This window comes from Plectropomus leopardus, chromosome 8 (assembly GCF_008729295.1).
Source record: "Plectropomus leopardus isolate mb chromosome 8, YSFRI_Pleo_2.0, whole genome shotgun sequence".
Taxonomy (NCBI): Eukaryota; Metazoa; Chordata; class Actinopteri; order Perciformes; family Serranidae; genus Plectropomus; species Plectropomus leopardus.
The window spans coordinates 4,786,617-4,809,309 of record NC_056470.1 but is presented as its reverse complement, the minus strand read 5'-3'; the positions used below and the strand labels follow the sequence as shown (position 1 = coordinate 4,809,309).

General features: G+C 38.1%; 1 protein-coding gene across 1 annotated transcript; it reads right to left on the bottom strand.

Annotated features, from left to right (window-relative positions):
* Positions 1-902: 902 nt before the first annotated feature.
* trim33 (tripartite motif containing 33) lies at positions 903-20,535 on the bottom strand. Its single transcript, XM_042492626.1, has 12 exons — positions 20,310-20,535; positions 17,051-17,251; positions 16,452-16,584; positions 16,019-16,082; positions 14,903-15,050; positions 12,910-13,319; positions 12,119-12,230; positions 11,963-12,037; positions 10,704-10,856; positions 7,305-7,355; positions 2,853-3,071; positions 903-983 (listed from the first exon to the last, which is right to left on the bottom strand). Exons 1-12 carry the CDS (start codon positions 20,484-20,486, stop codon positions 903-905), a joined length of 1,824 nt encoding a protein of 607 aa, XP_042348560.1. The 5' UTR covers positions 20,487-20,535.
* Positions 20,536-22,693: the final 2,158 nt, after the last annotated feature.

Below are 22,693 nucleotides of genomic sequence, written 5' to 3'. Positions count from 1 at the left end.
ATATGATGCTCAGTATTCGGGGTTTCTAATAGAACGTGTTTTAATAAATACATGTTCCAAAAACATATAATTGTGTTTATACTGTCTACCTGAATATACCTGTATTCACCCTCAGCCTGAAAACACTGTTTTAACACCTTTCTCTACTGTGACAACGTTTTCACCTCCAACTTAATTATTATTATTATTATTGATAATAATAATATTTTATTATGCTGTGTTTTTGTTTGTTTGCTTGCCTTTCTGTTTTTGTCTTTGTTTATGGTTTGTTTTTTGGGGTTACCTTTTCATTTTATGATATACCATATTTGCTGCCAAGACTGTTTTATTTCTATGTAGTATATTATAGGCCTAATTGAAAACCCCAATAAAGACATTGTTACCCCCCCCCCCCCCCCCCCCCCCCAAAAAAAAAAAAGCCGCCTTTATCTCTCTCATAAAAACAACCAATCAGAGCCAAGGAGTCTCTGTAACAACTATCAAACCTCTTAAAGTCCACCAGAATGTCACATACTTGCTTGAATTAACATTAGTTAGCTGCTTAGATTCCACACAAACATTTAAACGTTTAAACTCTGGTAAATATGGGTACGCAGTTAACGTGGTTAAATTCTCCACAACTGAAGCTATGAGCACCAAAGAATATGGTTATTTATTCAGGTTTACCTTCATAGTTAAAGAAGAAAGAGACATAAAAAAGGTGGTGACGAGAGTGGACGATGTTTTGTTTTTGCTCAACTGTTTTTAATATTTCGGCCACGTCACTAACTTTCTCATTTTACAGCTAAAAGTACACTAAAATATGTTTCTGAAAACCTTCATGGTGAGAGACAGGCAATGCAGTGACAGAATATTGATTCACATCTGATCAGCGCTGCCTAGTTTGATGGTGTGACTGCAGTTCAGGAGCAGTGATTGACAGCTTCTCTCTGAAAATCACCTGATTGGCCAAAGTCTCCTGTCATGGCTGGATTTTCTACAGCCTGGGAACAGAGCCAACATGAGTCGCAGAGGTCTACTCTTCTCTCAGACCACAAAAACCCCAAAGTAACCTTTGAGCACATTGTGTCAAAAGTTGCTGTGGGATTTTTGCCCAAAGAATGCTCCAGGGATGACGTTTTCTATGGGCTGACACAAAAGTTTGCATTTCCATTGGATTTTGGGTCATTGCAGAAAAATACACGCTGTGGCAAACATACGCTCTTGACACTCATAAATTTTTTTCAGCAAAATTAGTCGAAATAAAAAGGTAACATTACACAACATTGCACAACTCACCTTCTCTGTATGTGCACCAAATATGCATTTGCACCATATTTTATTCTATTACTGTGCATATTTGTTGCGTGTTTAGCACATTAGGCTTACATTGTATGAAATGTGCTATATAAATAAAGCTGACTTAACGTTGCCACCAAATGGCTGTAAAGCCATGTGCCATGTGATGATGTTCTGTAGTCTCATTTAGCCACTTGTTAGCAACTGCTTTTTTTAAGACATGTAAAAGCTTTAAAATTCACAAGTGGGGTATTAACTGATGTATTTCATCTTGTAGAATAAAACATTACAGTATCATAAGCTTGTGTTAGCCAAAGACCTTATTTCAGGTTTCTCAAAAAAAAAAAAAAATTAAAAAAACCCATCGAGTGAACCACAGGTGCTGCAATGCTATCTTATTTTCAGATCGAAGGACTCACTCCTGGAGGACTACTTCAAAATTTAACTGCATACCACTGCTTTAAATATCTCTCCTTCAAGGGAGTCTAGCCTAAGATAGGAAGCAGCACACAATGAAAACAAGTGATAGTAAATGGACAGAAGAAAAGAAAACTACAATGTAAAACATCCCAAAAAAACTACGCACTTTCAATGAACCATCTTGTCCCTGTCATATATATATTCTCTCTTAACATTTTAATTCCCTTTATAAAACATCTATTTGTTTAAAGTGTTTTTAAAGTATATGTTTTTTTTTCTTTTTTCATGCACTATGTAAATCACTTTGAATTGCCTTAGAGCATATACAAATAATCTTGTCTTGCCAAGTGTTATCAGAAACATAGAGAAGACACCAATTCTGTAATCGATGTTGCTGTTGAATTTTTAAGCACCACATTTAAAAAATTCCATCTATCTCCACTTGAATTGAGGTGTAGACAGCATTTTTTTGAAGAACTTAACACTTGGACAAAATAAAACAAAATTAACAGCAATGTTTTGTTTGTCTAATTTGGGTGAAGTGCTCCTTTCAGAGCTCTCTGGTAAACCCAAACCTACTCCACACCACACATTTTCTTTGATATATTTCAAGAACAGTTTTATTGATGACGCACCCAAACATCTATACTGTAGGAATACCTTCAGTGGGCTAGATTCTCTTATTTACACAACGCTTCCACAGAGTCATACAAATACTTGGTAGGTTTCATGTCAAAGTATAGATATAATACATTAAGAACTGAGAACAGGGGATTCAAATGTTTTATAAAGCAACTGTCACAACAAATCTACAAATGAAAATTGATGATAGAAAAGAAAAGACAATCTTTAACTTAACTACTGCAAAACAAGTCCTACTTCAAAAATCTGTACAGATGAGCTCTTGAGTGTCCATGAAATAAGGAGGGGAATGCAGCTCTTCTATGATTCTGTCCTCAGGAGTTCTGATAAAGGCAGACGTCTAATGGAGTTGACAGTAATTTCTTTCGAAGGCAAGGATGAGATAAACCAAGCGCTTTGTACAGCGAACCTTTTTTTTTTTTTTGTTTGCTGCCTCAAACAAAGGAGAAGTGTGTGGGACGTGAGGAAGACAGTTTTTCACTTCTCTCATTTTGTTTGTGGTTGGTTCTCACTTGATGTGGACCAATTTTCTCATCCGTTTTTAACCGTTTGCGTCTTGGCTGTATGAAGTCCTCCCCAGAGTCGTCAGATTCCTCGTCCTCCTTTTCCTTTGTGTCCGGGCACTCCGGCTCGGTAATGTCAGGGAAGCTTTGCCCTGGGAAAATCTCCTGCAGCTTCTCCTCAAAGTACAGGCTCACTGCTTTGCCGGTTACCTCCATCTCTGATCCCACCTGTGGGAGGAGGAGGAGGAGGAGGAGGAGGAGAAGAAGAGAGAGAGAGAGAGAGAGAGGAGGGAAAAGAAAAGGGGTGATATGGAGGAAGCAGGTGGTGAGAATAACATCGGACAGGAGAAATGAATGGGTTGAAGCAGGAAGCAGAAAGGAGGAAGAGGAGAATGAGGAGACAAATTAGATGTGGTTAAAACTCCAGGTGGTGAGGTGGCTCCGGCTCAACGTTGCAGTACAGAGCAGAGACATCCTGTCGCCCCGTCCCACTGTGGCTCCATGAAGCATTCTCACAGTTCAGATTTAAGAGTGAAAATTTCAATAAGGTTGCTTTCAAATACTTCCATACAATCTACTTTTTAAAAGGTTGTTAAAAACTTGGTGTTAAATACCAGTTAGAAAAACATAATTCCAAACATGCTAATACCACCGGCACATAAAAACTAATTCTGTAGATCTTAAATTAAAAGAAAAACCTTAAAAGGGACAGTTCACCCTAAAATCTAAAATACATATTTTGCCTGTTACCTGAAGTGCTTTTTATTGCTCTAAATTATTTTGGTGCGAGTTGCTGAGTGTTGGAGATATCGGCTGTAGAGATGTCTGCCTTCTCTCCAATATAATGGAACTAGATGGCACTCGGGCTTGTGGTCCTCAAAGCACCAAAAAACAAATTTGAAAGACTCAAAACCAATGTCTCTTTCCAAAAATCATGATCCAGTTAAAAAAAAAAAAATCAACAGACCTTGTTGCTGTGAGCAGTTTCATGTAGGAACTACATTCTACTGAACTGCACCCACCAACAGTAGATATGCCGAAGGAAGCATGCATCTACTCATGTATGAGAGGCTTGTGCTCGGGAGAGTGTGAGACATGAACATTAATGTCGTACACCTCCCCTCTCAAAATTTGGATGTTTGAGGGTCCATGAACGCAGTGCAGGCAGAGCTCTCCATGAGTTCTTTTTTCCCTCAGCAGCAGTTTTTACTTGTGGGGTGGATAATTGATCTGTCGATCCGTTCAGAGCTGATTAGATCAGATCAGTGGTTAAGAGGAGCAGCTGCTGCAAGCCAACGCATACTTTTAGACCCAGCAGAATGAACTGCTAAGTTTGCGCTTCCCTGCGCCTGATTTTCTGCTGCTCCCTCTATGCCCACAGTATGCTCTGCACTCCAAGATTGTGGTGCAATAAATAATTGAATGGTACATATATTCCAAGCGCTCCTGATGAACTATCCAGCTCTTAAAAAGGAAGTCTATTTACATGAAACTTCTCACAACAAGGTCTGTGGATTATCTTGAGTAAGGGGTCATGATTCCTGGAAAGAGACATTGCTGCTGAGTTTTTCATAAGTATTTTTTTGGTACTTTGAGCATCACAAGCCGAGTGCCATCTAGTTTCCACTACATTGGAAAGAAGCCAGACATCTCTAGAGCCGATATCTCCAACACTTGCTATCTCACACTAAAATAATGTAGATTGTTAAATAGCACTCCAGGAAAGAGAAAAAAAATTAATTTCTGATATGAAGGTGAATTCTATCTCTAATGCCTATCCAACATCCATTAATGTCCCTGGTTTTTCAAGAAACAGCATACCAAAAAAAAAAACCTCAATATAACTTTAAGAGCTAGTTCACTCCAGGACAAATAAAATCTAAATAAAATCAAACCCAGTTATGGGAGAGGAGCCCTAAACCTAAGAGTCCTTTCATAAGAGAAAGAGTGATGTCACAGCGATTAATCGGATTAAAAAAAAATAAAAATAGGAATAATAATAAAATAAGCATTTTTTTCTCCCATCACTTTGCTCAAAAACATATTTTCATTGACAACACAGCAAAAAGTGCAGTGGATAAACAGGCAGCTGCTCGAACATCCCTGTGCTGTCAAAATAATATTAAATAATAAATAACTACAAAATCAAATATGAAACAATTCAAAAACTAAATGCTGACAGCTGTTAAAACATTCTGTTACGTTTCCTTACTTCGACAAAAAACAACGTATGTTCAGTTTGACTTCCGCCTTGCCGAGCTGTAGCGCATTTCATGCTTGTCATGTTCACACATGCAGCGTTGTTGCAACATTGCTGCTGAGTCATGGCCCGCAGATATTACTCTGTATTTCCACATTTATAAGCACAAATTCTACTCATTTATGAAGTCGGGCAGCTCCTGCATAGCCGACAACACTTTTCTGTAAATGTTTCAAAATAAAATTCCTTGTATCAACAACTGATGGGATTCTGTCCAGAGACCCGCTGTCAGAAGGCTTTTGTTTTGAAAGGTAAGTAGGAAAGTTGGAGTCAAACAGCCGTCTTTGTATTTGTACAGAGAGACTTTTAAACTGCAGTAAAAGGTAGTATATAGTCCATATAATAATCAAAACACCATCATCAGCGACTATTTCTGCTGACAAACGTGCCCATCGCGTAAAAAATAGGCAAACCAACGTTTCTCTAGATGTGCTACAGCTGACATGCAGCGGAGATGCTCCTGACAAGCGCCGCTAGAGAAACGGTGAGTAATAATCACGCAACACAACGGATCAATAATTCTATTCGTTGCCAACACATTTAATAATCGATTATATCGAATCGTTGTTGCAGCCCTAGTCTGGACTGATGCTCATGTGCAGCCGTTCGCTTAAAGAAACAACAAAAATGAGCCAAATACTATGAGGGACCTGAAATTTTTTGTAGGTCTCTCACATGCACTCTCACTCACACATATAAATACTTTACTTTCAAACACATGCATGGTCACTCTCATATTCATACATTTTCACTTCTACATATACAGTATTATGTACACCTTTCTTTAACATTAAAGAGTAACTTAGCACACCCTGAAAATTTGCTGCCCCCCTGTGGTTTCACCTTGCTGCAAGGAAGTTCAAGTAAAGTTCAAATAGTAGCAGGTTCAACAGAGTACACCTCTGAACACACCCAACCACAACTACCAGTGAACCTGGGTGTGGTCAAAGGAGAAAAGGCTTAAAAATTCAATTAGAGGGCAGCATAACTCTGCTTTTCAACCAGGTGTTAAGTCGTTATTTTATGTATTGCATACATAGGTGCATATATACTCAGCAATATACTCTCACATAACTTGGGCTGGATGATCAATATATTGTATCAGATACCTAGATATTGATATTGCGATGTTGCTGTAGGGTTGGCTATTATTGCTTTCACAAAATATTTTCACTATGAGATTTCTGATGAATTATCATCAGTAATGTGGATATAATGACTCAGTGAGTAAATGAAAATAATTTACTGTAATGCAGCCTTTAAAATATAAAAAGACAACCATTCATTCACATCTTACATACATACTATATTCTTTATACTAACCCTATAGAGTGAAAATTCATGTGAAAGTGAAATTATATGCATTAAAAGAGACAATACAAAAATGATATACAATGAAATAATATGTAAGTGAAGAGCAGATGAGTGTATGTGAGATTACTGTCACATTATGTTTCACAGCGGTTCCTATGAGTTTTGGTTCATATAATGTATTGTCTTACAACCCACAGCTGCCCAGTCATTACATTTATCCAAATGTTGCATTATCAGTTTTCAGAAAGTTACAGAAATGGTCAGACAAAGACCACCCCAAATCTCACATTGAAAAGGCGCATGTGTGTGTAGGAATTGTATTTCGGAAACTTACTAATAAGCAGTTCTGACAAAGTATACTTGCTCCTTACATGGATGGTTTCAAAAGGTACCACATGGAGATATCTTTAGGAGGCTTTCACATCAGGGACCCCAGCCCCGGATCTGAGCGCACTTGACCCCAAAGTCCGGTTTGTTTGATTAGCATTAACACAGTGTACCGCAGCAGGGTACGGTTCGTCAAACTGTGACTGAGTCCACTTAAAAAGGTGGTTTTGAGTACCGTTCATGTATACTCGGGTATGGTTCACATCAGGTGTTAAAACCAAATGAACCCAGATACAGAAGTGGACTGCTATTTAAAACTAGAAGCAGGCGGCAAATAAACACCTTGTGAACAACCACACTTCTTACTACCTCTTATTAAGATATAAAGGAAAGAAATATACTTCACTTTCTTTATTTGCATAATTTCTGAAGTTTGAAACTGTATGACTGCCCATGTCTGCTGCTCATGAATTGTCGATTCTCAGATGAAGGGCAAAAACATTTCTTGGAGCCTCAGTGGGAGGAGACAGGACATCTGTTCTCTGATTGAAACGGCTTACCTGCGTATTAATCTGTTTGTCCTCATCATAAACCTGGATTATTCGAGACATCTAAAAAGGGGCAATAACATTACAACAAACACAGTGAAGCAGCAGGGGGGGAAGAAAAGAGTTCACAGCACAGGCAGGTTAGATAGTAACAGAGCAGAAGTCTGTTTATGGCCTACTGTGCTCCAGTCAAAGAGGTGGACATAAAAAAAATGTTGCTACTGCAGAAATTAACAGCAAGTAAAGTCTCCACTCTTTGGTTCATTTAGTCACATGGGCTACAGGAAAGTACAAGGAATGTGTGATTATTAGAGTTAAGCTGTGGTTGACGAATCTACCATCTCTATGCTGGTATATACAATGCATTTCATTTTTTAACAGACGGTTCCTGTTTAGACAAATGTCAGTTTTTTCATTGATTTTTATTTAACACTTTTGTGTAAAAAAAAATTGTTATTCTAGTTTTAATATGTTAATAGTATGTGTCAAGAATGTTGTCTTTACAACTGGTGTAATTACAGAAATGAATTAATCATTGATTAAGTAACTATTACGGATTAAAAATAGTTTATTTTTACACAAAGTATTGTTAGTATACTGGCAATTCATTTTAATTGTGGAGACGTGTGAAATCTGCACATCTCTTAATTTCTGTAGTTGTTTTCAGCCATAACTGTAATGTTTAAAGATATGCAATTAAACAAGGTGGCCCGACCTATCTGATGTTTCTGCTTTCCTTATTTTATGTACTGTGTTGCTTTGCTGGTGTCTTTGATAAACCAAATCTAATAGCACAGAAGCTAAACAATGTATGGGAGCCACAGAAAAACGTATTAAAGCCACCAAAAGACCTACCCTCCCCCCAAGAAAAAAAACTGAATTTAAGTGTACACTATAAGCGGAATTTTTTACTGCTGTTCGAGACAACAATAGACCAGCAACTCCTGTGTCCTAAATGATTGTTTTTGTCAATGGAGTCTGGTGGCTTTGAGATAACAGTCTCAGTTTCTAGCTGGAAGTTATTGTAACCAACACATTCGGTCTATTAACATCATCAAAGACTTTAATTAAGCACTGCTGCTCTCCAGAGAAGTCCATTATAACTTCTGATAGCTTTTAAAAAGTACCTTTTTTTTAAGTCTAGAAATGAGTTTATAGGTAGATTTTTCTTTACATTTTCTTTTTCTTGGACATTCAACATGACAGCTGTTTTCTTTTTTGGGGTTGTTTGTTTTTAAAGGTGATTTTTTTGGGGGCTTTTTTGCCTTTATTTGAGAGGACAGTATCGGAATCGAACCTGCAGCCGCTGCGGCGAGGACGTAGCATCCGGACATTGGGCGCCCGCTCTACCAGCTGAACTACTGGGTGTCCCAGTGACAGCTATTCTTAGTTGATATTCTATATTTTCTTGATAATAGTTCATCTAAACTTTTCTCAATGTTATATTTTTGTTGTGGATCTATGCTTTGTGTACACAGGTTCCGAACTTCAATCTATCTTGAAAATCTAAGACCTTTACAGTTTTGCCTGGGGTGGTAGGGCTGGGAATTAATATTACTATCATTATTTTAGAAAATATGCACTAAATGAATTATTATAATCCAACTACATCACAGTAATTATCCTTCTGTTGAAATGTCTTTCCCTATATTAATCAGTCATGCAAAACAAAATGAATACAATTCCTATCTCTGTTAAACTTTTAAACAATGCTGTCTGAGGAACGGTGTGCTATAGTATTATGGTGTTTTTATTACTGGGTGAGTGCAAGATGTGTTATGTTCAATGTATGCACAGTATTCTGTTAGGTGCAACTGGGATTATGTGCAATGGTACATCTGATGATGTTTTTGTGTTTTTAATGTAATGATGTGACTATTGTTTTTTATTGTTACAGTCCAGACTGTGGAGGCATTCTCTGTGCAGCACTGTGCAGAGTCCAAGACAAACTTCTCTACAGGGACAATAAAGAATATCATACCGTATTGTACAAAATGTATCGACTATTATAATCATCCTTCTAAAGTGAGAACCCTACTTGCTGTTCATTGTGGTTACATGATAAAATCAGGTGTGTGGTGAGGCTGTCCTGCAGCTCAGAGCTGTTGAATTCAACATTTGCCAAATGAAGTGATGTCTCAAGGTAGTCTGGTGTGTCGTTCCAGACATTACTCACTTCTTGATAAAATAGAAGCTCCCTCACGTGGTTGGAAGGTGTAATACATGATCATATAATACACATTGCTTCATAGTGAATCCCTCTAGGTGACATATCAAGCAAGACTGGACCTTTTATACACAGAGAGGGCATATGAGAGCATACGCTGAAACTCACAACAAATAATTTAAAAAACACATCCAATATACATTCAAATTAACAATTCCCCCACATTAGAATATGAAAGTGACCACAGTGACCCATTAAAAACCAAACTTGTGATGCAGACAGTGTTAACAGGGTTCAGACAGTACTCCTGCAGCCAGTGAAAAAAGGAGCACAATCACGCCTCTCAACCTCGACCCCCAACAGCCAGTGTTAGTAGGTGAACAAAACTACACACACACACTGCAGGCTTTAGCACTGCTTTCCAATTCCTTTTCCAGAGTCTTCACTCAAGGTTAGACCAATATATTGAGGGGATCTATGATATCAAACACTGACATATAAATTGTTTAATCTATTATTTCATTCTTTATCTTTTTATGCAAAGGAATTATTCCTTTAACCCTTTAAACCCCAGTTTGATCAGTTTTCTTGTGCTTGAAAGCTGAGCAAATTGATTTGATTTCTTTTAAAACAGGACAAAAGGCAATGACCAACTGGCAAAAAAGTTCCCACAAATTGTAAGAAATTAGTAAAAGGTGATGAAAGAAAATTTGCACAGAAAATTTGTTTTAAAAAGTGGGGAGAATTATTCGAAAATTATCCAGAAAGAAAATCCAGAAAACTATAATTAAAATCATGATAATTATATATTTAATTTTAATTTAATTATTTTTGGATAAATTACTATACTATGCCATTTTTTTATGATTTCTGGATGACATATTACATTATTAAGTTTTTTATGATTATTGGACGACATACTGTACTATGACGTTTCTTTTTTTTGAGTTTTGGACAACGTTTTTTGTATTGCTACTATTTCGACCATGTGTAGTTAAGTTGCTCATTGCCCTCTACCCATGTTTTTGAAAGAAATCAAACCATTTTGCTCAGGTTTAAAAGGTTTAAAGGTCGACTACGTTACTATTTTTTGGCCTGAAAATGGTCAAATGATTCAATCCAAGCTCTTATAATTAGCTGGTGGTAATTTAAACTTCAACTCATATCAGTCTAACCCTTTTCTGCATGCACACACACGAGCAGATGCCATTCCCCAAAGCAAGGCCAAGACTCATGCCGCTCACCTCATTGTACTCTGCACAGTTTTTGAAGACCAGGCGCATATCGGACACAAATTCCTGGATGGACTGGTAATACTGGGAACTCCGCAACTGCAACCTCTTCTTCACCTTCTTCAGGTCCATGGGCTGCTTAATAATCTTGTAGTAGTTCGGCACCTGGTTGAACAGAGGAGGAGGAAAGAAAGTAAAACAGAGGTTTAGATTTAGGGGGATTTGGTTTGGGTTTTTTTGACATAATTAGCTAGTAGCACAACCGATGGCATAACATCACTTTAGGCATAAAACTAAATAGCTCTGAGGTGCCATGGGAAGACTTATGACAGGAGAATTAAGTGCCAGAAAGGCAAAGGGTTTATGAGGGATTCAATGTCTTGTTGTAGCATTGTTGTCAAATGAAATGTTTTAAGCTGAGGCTCTTTTTCAGTCTAACTAGACGCAGAGGGTCAAAGAGAAACATCAGTGCAAAAAAAGTGAGTTACTCCCACAAAAAAAAATCTAAAATGTCCTGTCAGGTTTGAAAGCAAATGCCTTTTTTGTCAGCCCAGCGTGGTGGCTGTGGCAGTTTCTTGGATCCACTTATTTTGGGACAGAATATCAGGAATAAGACAAGGGATGGCCTTAGCAGTTCCAAGCAGGGTTCCCACAGCTTACGGCAAGCAGGATTTTTACTTTTTAAGATTTTTTAATGCCACTTGGAATCAAACATAAGACCATTTTTAAAAAAGCCAATAGTGAAGGAAAAAAACATGTACATGTACATGCATGTACTGACATAAATTAGTTAAGGTTAGGAGGGGATTTGATTTTATTTTTCAAATATTTGTTGTCACATAAGTCATGAATATAAGGCGATGTTAATGCAAGAGGCATTCAGTAAATAATTTTTTTTTTATTTTTTTATAAGTTACCTTTTACGTTGAGCTTTTTCAATACAATGTCAGAAAAAAAAAAAGATTCCTAAAACTGATGTCAATGTCCAAGCATTTCTAAGACTTTTGAAAGATTGATTTAAGACATCTTAATGCCAATTAAGGCTTTATTTTTAGACTGATGGATTCAATGCCTTTAAGACTTTTTCAGGATCTATGGGAAGCTAATTCTCAGGTAATTTTAGAGTAATCTTTTCCCTAATTTCTTGCAATTCGTGGGACATCGCTTACAAAGTTGCACAGTGTCTTTTTGGCCATGTTTTCAAAGGAAATCAACCTCAATTCCTCGGGTTTCAGTGGAACTGGCTGAACTTGTCTGTGTGAACCACTTACTGAGCTAGGAACAGGTTCCCTGAAGCCCACGCTGAGCTCATGACAGAAGATGTGCAGTAGGAGGCGTTCACATTTCTGCAGAGAGAAGAAGAAAGAGTATTAGCTGCCATGCTCTAAATATTGGGAGGCCTGTGAGGATGTGGTGGCTGTACTGACCCTTTGGTCCTCTGGATTCAGGCCCTGGACTCCTTTGATTTTCTTGCTGTCGTCACAGTACTCTATCTCAGGGTTAGATAGACTCCGGCAAAATGTGCAGAGAAAATCCCCCCTGTGACAAAAAAAAGAAAAAAAGTTTACACAGAGATGACATTATGTTTACATCACCTTCCAACTGCATGATCAGTTAACCGTTTGAAACCAGAGCGAATTGGCTTGATTTCTCTCAAAGACATGAAATTAAGACAATTAGCAATACAGCCCCCCGCAAAAAAAAGCACAAAATTAGTGGAAAAAAAAACCAAAAACCAACAGTTAGGCTAATATAAAATTCCCTAAAAATTATCTCAAACAAGGTACAGAAGAAAAAATTATGATTAGAAATTATAACTCTGTAAAATAATTTTAAATACATGATTAAAATATAGTTAAATGTACAATTTCCCCTAGCTTTAAAAAATATATATTTTCTGAATGTACTCATTTCTTGCAATTTGCAGGACATTTCTTGCAAAGTAGCTATGCCTTGTCCCTCATGTTTTCACCAGTTTGTTTCAACCAGTTTGCTCAGGGTAAGAAGATTTAAGCACTTATTGAGGGAATCTGAATCCAGAACTTGCTCCAGTTTTCACATGGTTAACAGCAACCAGAACAAAATGTTTTGAGAAGATCCAAAACATTCAGAATAATACAGAGTGGGGAACTCAGCCATTAGGTTTAGACTGACAATGTGCAACAGCAGCAGTTATAAAAATACACCACCAAAAACACCAAGTGCACTGATCACTCACGTTGGGAAGATTCTAATAGTGGGCACGTGGCATTTCATGTGGAACACTTTGGGGCAGCGGTCACAGCACAGCAGGTCGCCACCGTTGATACAAACAGCACACCAGTCCTCATTAGGATCGTCCTCTTTCCCACCAGAGGTGACGGTTCCAGCTGAGGCCCCAACCTCTTTGGTCTCTGTCTCCTTGCCTAAGTTTCCATTAGTGAGTGGAGCGCCTGCGGCGGATGATAATGAGGTAGTGCAGGTCGTAGTGGAGGAAGAGGAGGTGGCTGCACTGGAGCCATTTAGTCCAGAGCAGGCCGTCTCAGATTGGGGTTCCGTTTTGATGCGCTCACCTAAAGCCTTGAGAGCGTCTTGGCCGGCAGATACGACTCCCAGCACAGGATGAGGGCTGTTCTCTGGACTGCTCATCTGGAAGTAAAGCACACACAGAAACACTAGACTGTTTTAAGACAGTATGATTCTGAATAAATGTCATATACCCGATATACCTTTCCCAACAAGATTAGTACATACGCGCAGGTTTTTCAAACCTGCTAAATATAGGTGATCAAATGCATTCCCACTGCCAGTGAACCCACCGCTGCATCACACAAGTCTGCCTTTCTGTCAGCTTTTGTGTGTGTGTGCATCTTGCAAGTTAGGGAGCCGAAATTTATGCGTTCACCTGAATGTTGTGTTCCCATCGAAGCATCGGAGCTGGATGCAATAAAAACCTGTGTCTACTGCAGAGTCATTTGATCCAGGTGTGTGCCAATTGTACACATTCTCATTGCATTAAAAACACAGATTTTATGTGCAGTGTGAATGAGGCTTTATTTTCAGACATATCTCACAATGCTGTCTGTAAGTAGCCCGAGAAGAAATTGACATGGGGCAAAGTTTGTTTCCTCACTTATTTCATCAGCTATGGCACATGTTTAATCTTTTAACTATATCCAACTTTGCCTAAACTGGATTCCCTTCTTCCATCTTCCTCCTGATCTTCCCAGTTTTCTGTGTCAGTTAAATAATAATACAGTGCAGAGGCAAAGATCGATGGATTCTGTTAGAAATCCTCATGCAAAAGTCATGCATGGTGCAGAGTGAAATTAAGGTAAGGTAAAAATTTAATGTCCCTGAGGTAAGGTAAAACTTTAATACAGATGGAATTTATAAGTATAACAAAACAGACAGTACAAGTCAATAACACACAATAGTACCCAGTATACCACACTGTCAGGGGTAAATTATGGACATTAAGGGTCAAAGCTTGTTAAGATGAGCAATAGCACACAGGAAAAAGGCAGATCTGCAACGCTCTGTGCTGCATTTAGGGAGGCTAAACCTCCGCCCTGATGGAAGCATTTGAAGGATGGAGGGGACACTGAGAGTCTGAGACAATCGACCAAGCTTTAGACGTGACCCTCTCTTCTTACAGATGCTGGAGGTTATTAAAAGTGACACCAGTGATCTGCAGAACAACTTGACCACTTTTTCAAACTTGTTTTTACAGCTAAAATTACAAAACCAACAGAAAATGGTGAAAGAAATAACAGACTTGCCATTAGTGTTTGCATCAAAATTCAACTTGTCATCTATGACAGTGCCCAGATACTTGTTCTGCCGCACTTCTGCCACAGACTCTCTGTTGATCACATAAGGTGCAGGAAGGCAGGGCATCCTCCGAAAATCAATTAACACCTCACTGGTCTCAATGAATTGTACATAAATAAATAAAAGAGAAAAAAAAATCATGGAAAAGTAATACTAACCTCAATTTATGCCAATCAATGTTAGAAGATGTTATTGTTCTAAGCCCATTTATTCAGTGTTACAAGTCATCAGGCACTCACTTTTTTTGTCTATTTGATGATGAACATTTGTCTGTTTTGGGTAAGGACAAATATAAAACAATTTTTTTTGCATGTAATCCTTTTAAGTTGAATTTATACTCGTTGACGCATTTTCATTCAGACGTTTTAAAGCTAATGTATGAAGAACAGTATTCATACCATGCAGGCACTCCTCCCGGCATCCGTGCCGCGCTCAGTCTTCAGAGAAGAAGCTGGACAGCTGTAGCTGTCGTCTGTACCGGGCTCCTGCTTCACCCTCACCTGCTCTGTTGCAGCTCCACCTCCTGGCCCTGCCCTCCCTGCAGAGCTACAGCTTACACACACACAAAAATGAAAGTAAACAAATGGCTAAAAGGTGAAGAGGGTGTGACATTATCGTTGTATACTCTCTGTACAATAACAAAAGGCATTCTGTTTTTTCTATTCTATTCAAAACAAACTTGCTGCATTAGATGAGACTGTTTTTCTTTCAGCTTCAGTTGAGCTCTTTAGCAGGAAAGATGTTCCCTGGCACACAGTAAATATGCTTTGTTCTTTCAACATTGGATTGTGTTGTTGATGTGCTAACTGGCTGACTAGTGTCAAGAAAGGCTTACGGTTTCCCAGAAAGTACGTGATGGTCAGGTGTCATTTTGGTGTGTTCATGTGCAAATTTTTGGCCAAGATAAAGCAACGTGAGGCAACACAGCAGTGGGCTGTCGCCACTAGTTCTCTTTAGTCGGTTTGGTGTGTCTGGGCTTTAAGGGCATCATGATTTTTAAAAAAGGGCTATTCAAGAGTTTGTACTGGGAAGTTGATGCTCCTAAAAAAATCATCCACTGATTTACAGACATCTCTTTCACAATGTAAGTCTGGGAAAAAAGTATTTTTAGGCCCTATAGCATCCCGTGACAAACCTTGAAGTTTTAATTCCACGGTTTGGTCACTATGTCAAATTGGCTTCAACGGCTGGCACTGTGTCTGGGGGCTTGGTTTAAGCAGAAAACACAGATGAGGTCAGTTGGCATGACAGCATCACCCCCCAGCTGTTAGAATACTGGCTCCTGCCTGAGCATCTGCAGTCCCATCTGTATTGCTCGCTGCTGAATATTTGCTTATTCTGATCATGTCACACTGACTAATTCTTTTTAGCAGTGTGTGACTCACTGCTAGAATTAAAAGCTTGATTGAGTCTGTAGTTAATTCATGAATCGGTTAACCTGGACTTTGGCGTGTACATATTTTTAAAAAATAATAACAGGGTGTTTTGCCACTAAAACACCTTTATCTTCTTACCTGCCTCTGCTGCCTGTGCTGGAGTTGCTTGAAGGTCGTGCTGGTGTGTGGGCATTCGACAGACCTGCAGACAGAAATGAGACAGGAAACAGGTGATGATGAAGCAGCAGTAATCTCTTGTTGTTGTACAGGTACATGAAAGTTTAATTTCACTTCTCCAAGATAAAAATGTACTCAGAATCTAAAAATGTGATGCAGGATTATTTTATTTAATTGCTTCTGTTAATCTAGTAAATAACATAAGTGTAAAAAGTCACATTTCTTTAATTTAGCATTATTTTACAGCTCGAGCCAATGGCTGCTATTTGTGACATTAGGCTCTACTTCTGAATCCTTAAAGTCTGACTGTATCATGAATGTCATTAGAACAACTTTAGAAGACAGCAACTAAAAGATAAACAGGAAGCAGTGTTAGATGTGAACATGTGGGTACCTGAAGATCCAGGTGAGTGTGTGGACAGTCCAGGTGAGGGGTTCATGTCCACTGAGCCGAGGTGATGCTGCGTGCTGGCTGTGATGTAGCGAGACAGGAGGTGCCCAAGGTTGCTGGAACCTGCATCCTCCAGCTAGAAAAGTACAGTGGCAGGAAAAAGAGAGAATCAAGTTACTCGAGAAGTTAATAGGCTTTTGTAAAAGAACTACATTTGATTTTCAACATGGGAAAATATCACCAGTCAACAGATAAATACCTGAGCATTTTGTGTTTAATTTTGTGTCTACTCATACAACACATTTGACTTTGTAGTCGTGCTTCTCTATAACTTTCCCGGCGAAGTTTACATATACAGAAATTCAAATTTTTACTTTATGTTTTGGTTTTTATTCTTTCATAATTAGAACATCTCAAAAATATTTAATTTATTTTTAATCATTTTTTCACTATGCATGTGAAGTTTTCTTCATTGCAAGAACTGTTGATATATTACATTTTTTAATTAATTTTGCTGACAAAAATCAACAAGCAGTGGTTAAAAAAAAGAAAATGCTACCGATCCTTTATAAACCACAAATACTTGATTAGAAAGCGCATACCTGAATGGGCGGGATCTCAGGTAAGCAGGGCAGGTTCTCAGGATTGGTGACGGAGGGGATGAGCTCGATGGGACCTATGATGGGGCTAGCGGGGCCGCGGTGAGCATGGGCCCCGGCCATACTGGCACTGGTGGGACTTGTGGGGTTGGCATTATGGAGGGATGCCACCGGGAAAGGGCCTGCATGGCCTGGGTTAGAATGCTGCACAGAAAAAGAGAGAGGGAGGGATTGAAGAAAAGAAGATCGTAGGAAGAATGGGAGGAAGGACAATGACAGGAAAGGAGAAATAAAAAGGGAAGGGAAGAAAGAAAAGACGACAGTAACAATGACACAGGTCATTCACTGAATTTATAACAAACAAAAAAAAGTTATAAAAACAACATGGTTGCATGATCATGCATTTGTGTGACAACACATGCTGCACAAGACACACAAACGACAAAGTAGAAAAAGGTGCCAAACCCCTGATTGTAGTAAGAAACGAAACCTTTGGTGGCTCATCTCAGATTCTATAGACATCTGGACACAAAGAAAAAGGGGCTGGATATAGTGGAGGTTCTTACCTAGTCTTACATGCAGGCAGTAAATGTACATTTCCTTACTGCACATGTTTGATTTGATCAAATCATCAGCTTTTATTTACATATACATTAGTACTGTTGTGCGAAGCAGGACTAAATGTGGACACAGTACATGGGCACCCTTCTACAAAACATTAATTATATTTGCAAACACAAAACTTTTCATTTCCGTGTTTGATAATGCACTATTAATCACAAAAATCTACATTCAAATAGTTTTCAGTGCACTCCCAAGTATTACCCTGCCATAATTGTATTTAAACTGAACGTGAAATTAATGGACTGTGATTTTTTAATTTTCAAATTAGACAATATGCTGCTTAAAAAGGTTCTCTTCGGAGTTTTAGACCTTTTGTAGCTCTTTGGAGCTCTTTTTCTATAAGTGGCTCCCTGTGTTGTTTCTCATGCAAACACACAGGTGATGTGATACACACACTTCTAACAACGGTATCACCCTGTTCCACTGATAACCAAGATGTGCTATGATGCAACAACAGAGGCAGGAAAGAAGACTGCAAGCTAGTAAATATGGGTATTAACAACATTGGACTGAAATTCCTTCAAAAATCATCTTTGCAAATGTTTTATGAGGAAGGAAAGTTTTAAACACTCATTACATTTGCTGAAGCTCAAGGACACACACAGTGTGTTTTGGCAAATAAAACTGTAAAAGAAAACTCCACGAATGCAAACTGAACTTTTGCTTTTAAATTTGTTATCTGAATTGCGTTAATATCTAAGCATAGACTCAGCAGTTTGCATATTCATTTGAATAACGGCTGCGTTCTCCTTTGCTTGTTTCGTGGAATCTGTGTGGTTACCCATCAAACTAGCAGGGAGGGACAACATCTGCCTGATCAAGGATGAGATATGTCTGCTAAGGTAAAGGGAGTGTGAAGCTTGTTTTTTTCCTGTCAATGTTTTCTTTTGGCTCCTACATGCCTGGCTGAATAAAAGCCACTGCAAATAAAAATGCAAAGCCTGATTTCACATTAAATTTCTATGTTATCACAGTGGTAACCTGTCACTGTCAACAGTCTTCTATTTCATTTGGTCAGTAATAATGCATTTTCAAACATAAAAAAGTAAGTCAGACACAATTTTAATTTGAATAAATGGTTCTATTTAATATTGACAGCTCTGAGCTCAACAAATGAGAAAGTTAAGATTGATAACAGTGCTACCAGCCTTCTTTTTAAGCAGAACCATGTAAAGATTTGACAGTATGAAAGCCCTAAGCTGCCATACTTTTATACATTTTTTCCTCCTTTTTCCTGAAACACTGGGATCATTTTCTCGAGATAACAAAGCAGTGCTTTCCCCAAGAAAAGACATAATTAATTTGAGATCTCAGGATAATGAAACTGTGTTTTCTCGAGATAACAACATGATTAATTTGGGATCTCGAGATAATGAAACAGTGTTTTCTCGAAATAACAACATAATGAATTTGAGATCTCAAGATAAGTTAAATGCGATAGGCCTGAGATTTCTGTCACACGTTAAATGTCATGCCATGCTGACTGATGGATGCCCTGGACACTAGTGTAGATAGGCCGTTTGTTTTGTGCTTTCATGCTTTGTTGTGCTTATGTTCACGTTACAACAGCTAACTTGATGGCTCAGGACCTCACGATACGCATCAGCCTGCTCCTCTCACTGAATTTGTCAAAACTGGACACAAACTACCACCACGGCCCTCCCCCACCCCACATAATGCAGCGGTCGATATTCTCCTGCTCCTCTGACATTGCTACACTGTATGATGTTTCAAATAAATTCTTTCAATGACTAGCTTACATCTACGACAGTGTTTTGTTATCTTGAGATCTCAAATTAAATTTGTTGTTAGCTTGGGAAACACAGTTTCGTAATCTCAAGAAAATTATCCCGTTATCTCGAGGAAACGGAAGGAACAAAATGCATGAATGTATGGCTGCTTAGGGCTTCCGTATGAGATAGTAATCAGAGTTTTTTTAATATCCATATAACAACAAAGCCATATGTTCTTGTTTTTTTTCCCAACAAACTCAGATTATAAACTAGATTATAAAATCGTTTTGTTTATAATGTCAAATTTGTTATGTATACAACTGTGACCAAATTATGCACATTATAGGTGTAAATGAGTGGGACACTTGAGAATAAAAACATGTTAGTGCTCTCTGGTGGACAAACTATGTACTGGCCTCAATAACAAACCTTATTCTAGATAAAACTCAAAAAAAAGAACCACAATTAAACCCACAAACAAGAAAAACTAGATGTATTTGTTGGAGCCTGGCTGACTCTAAATTTCTACAGACTAAGTGCAAAAAAGTAAAATGAAACCGTACTTCAATAACCGTTAGTATTACCAAATTATCATTATTCTATTCTTTTGCATTAGATAGGAAACATAATACAAACATAACAAACATAATACTGCAGACACTGTGTATTGCTTATGCAGGCAAGTTTTTAGGCTGCTTCAGACAAGCCTTTTTGGGTTAATCAATCTTCAGCACATTTGCACATTAGTACACCCACTTCAATTTGTTCAACATTTACAGCAACAGATGTGTTAGACAAAAAAACAAAATCACATGTAAAATCCAAAAAAAGTATTCTGTTAAATCCTCAAACTCCATATGTGTATCTATTTCCATACAGTGAAACCACAGTGTGTTTGCACTGACCTGTCTCTGGAGCTGAGGCTGCATCATGGTGGGATACTGCTGTCCATTATGTCTCGGCTGAGCCGTCGGCATTCGGCCCTGGGGCGGACCCGCGAGACGCATATGGTGGGAGGAAGGGTACATCGTGGGACCTGGCCCTCCGTTCATACCCCCAGGCCCTCTCGGTAGCTGCTGCATACTGATGAGCCTTGGGGGCTGTCGAAATCATACATATACAGAGACTATGTGAAAATCAGGTCATTGCATAAACACCACCATGGCAAATTGGGCGAACAGTGATTCTGTGATGTGATTTTCAGGGTCGTGCAATTATAGGAACAAAACATATAATTAATGCTGCTGACATGATGAGTAATTTTATTGAAAACAAAAACTAAAGACTTGAATTATCAATTCATCACTTCAAACATTTATCCAGTGATTCACTGATGACTTATTCAACAACACTAAATTATGCATTTTTGATTAGATAAATTAAAGGGTAACTTCTGCATTGTTCAACCTAGAGCCTATATCCCCATGTTTTTAAGTCTGAGTGACTAATGTGAGCAGCATTTTTAAAATCAGTATTGAGTGAGAGGGCTGTAGCTAAAAGCGCCAAACAAGCTGCAACGTAATCCCTAAAGGCAAGTGTGCATCGTCAAATATGTACACTAAAAGTGTTTGTCTTTGCCACTGACAGGCTCACATTATTATTAAACACACAGAAGCAAAATAAAACTCACAACAGCCGTTTTAGTTCATCTTTCCACCGTTCCAAAAATCATCCACACTGGTTTGGTTGAAATAAACCCTTAATTTGAAAGTTAGATGTGAAAATATAGTGCCTCTATCTACACCTAAATTACTGTTTATATGAATGTGTCTGGTGGGTACAGCGATTTAATTTTAGGTCTTTTTCTAATATAAACAAAAAGGATTTTACTCTTTAACAAAGATCTACTATCGTAGGGATCCTTCCTATAATACTGTCAGAAACAGAAAATAATCTCAGTCTGTCAGTGAGCGTACACTGACGATGCTCAACTGCCTGCAGGGATCTCACTGCAGCCTGTTACACCGCTGCTGGCCCGCAGCTCTTTCTCAATACTGGACCAATGTCAAATTTTTTTGCACAGTGTACAACAACACAAAATAGAAATAAAGGTGATGCTATGTTTACTGTCAATCTCAGTCAAGTTTAAAGTATCTGCAAGATTATTTTCAACCAAAAATCACATGCTTTGGAAAATAATGGACTGCTAAAGTAACGCTGCATCAATTGATTATTTTTTTCTTGATTAATAAACGATTATTGTTTTGATAAGTCAATTAATCTAATGACTCATTTATCAATTCATTTATCATTTTAATTAATATAATTAGTAATCTACCTAAAAATAAATATCAAAATCTTGTCTTATTAATTTTATTCAATTATCTTCTCTTAAAAACAATAATAGTGGCATATGTTGAAATTAGTCTCAGTTCTACATCATGGCTGTTATAATATAAATAACAACAAAAATTATTATAAAAGGCCCTATTTATCAGATGCTTAATCAGAAAAATACTGGACCTCAAACTAAAAAGGATTGCTGTGACACACATTCATCTATTCACTATATAACCTGTCTAACCACTTTTTAACCGTTTCCCTGAATGGGAGAATTAGTATCTTCCCATGAGTACTTGTTTTAAAACTTTAAATGTTGGTGACATGAATGTATTTACTCACTGGAGTAATACACAGTTATTTGACTGTTGAGATAATTACTGGGACATGTATTCCTGCTCAGTGTGGGGCAATGAACATAGCTGAAACAATATACCGACTGTAACAACAGTTACAGACTGTACGAATTGTCTGCAATTTCAGTTTAAGGTGTTTTCTCAATCATACATGGCAGTCAGAGTAAATGTAAAATAAAGAAAGGCCTAATATTAACATTCAATGATACATGGCGTAATGTTAGCAGTGGTGCAGAGAGTTTGAGTGACTGCTGCCAACAGAAATGCGTTTCATGTCTTGATAATCCTGATAAATCAAACTTGGGTGGGGTGAAAAAGTAAACAGGGCGGAGCTGTTGTGTCGCTTCACTTCAAGTGTCCATACATAGCAGTTGTGCTGCTGTGATGAGTCATTTTAGCTGAAGCTTTCTCTGATGGAATCCATGCTTTGACTAGGTGGAGCTTACTGTATTGCTATGCGCCTACCCATGTTTTTCAAATGGCGGATTTCCATTATCAACGATGCCAATTATGTTGCTAAATCACCCCCAGCCCTTCACTACAGTTTATTAAGCAGGACATTCATAATTAGACCTGAAAAATGCTATTCTGGTCTTTTAAGTCTCATAACGAAGACAGAAGGCGGAGAAAGAACCCATTTAAAACACTGATGA

What these genes read in the sequence shown, in the direction of transcription:
- trim33 (XM_042492626.1), bottom strand. Translation starts at nt 20,486, where the DNA reads ATGCAGCAGCTACCGAGAGGGCCTGGGGGTATGAACGGAGGGCCAGGT. An exon ending in ACACTCACCTGGATCTTCAG is followed by an intron (nt 16,083 to 16,451) that starts GTACCCACATGT and finishes TTCTGTCTGCAG; the next exon opens with GTCTGTCGAATGCCCACACA. An exon ending in AGAAAATTGGTCCACATCAA is followed by an intron (nt 984 to 2,852) that starts GTGAGAACCAAC and finishes CTCTGTTCCCAG; the next exon opens with GCTGTAGAAAATCCAGCCAT.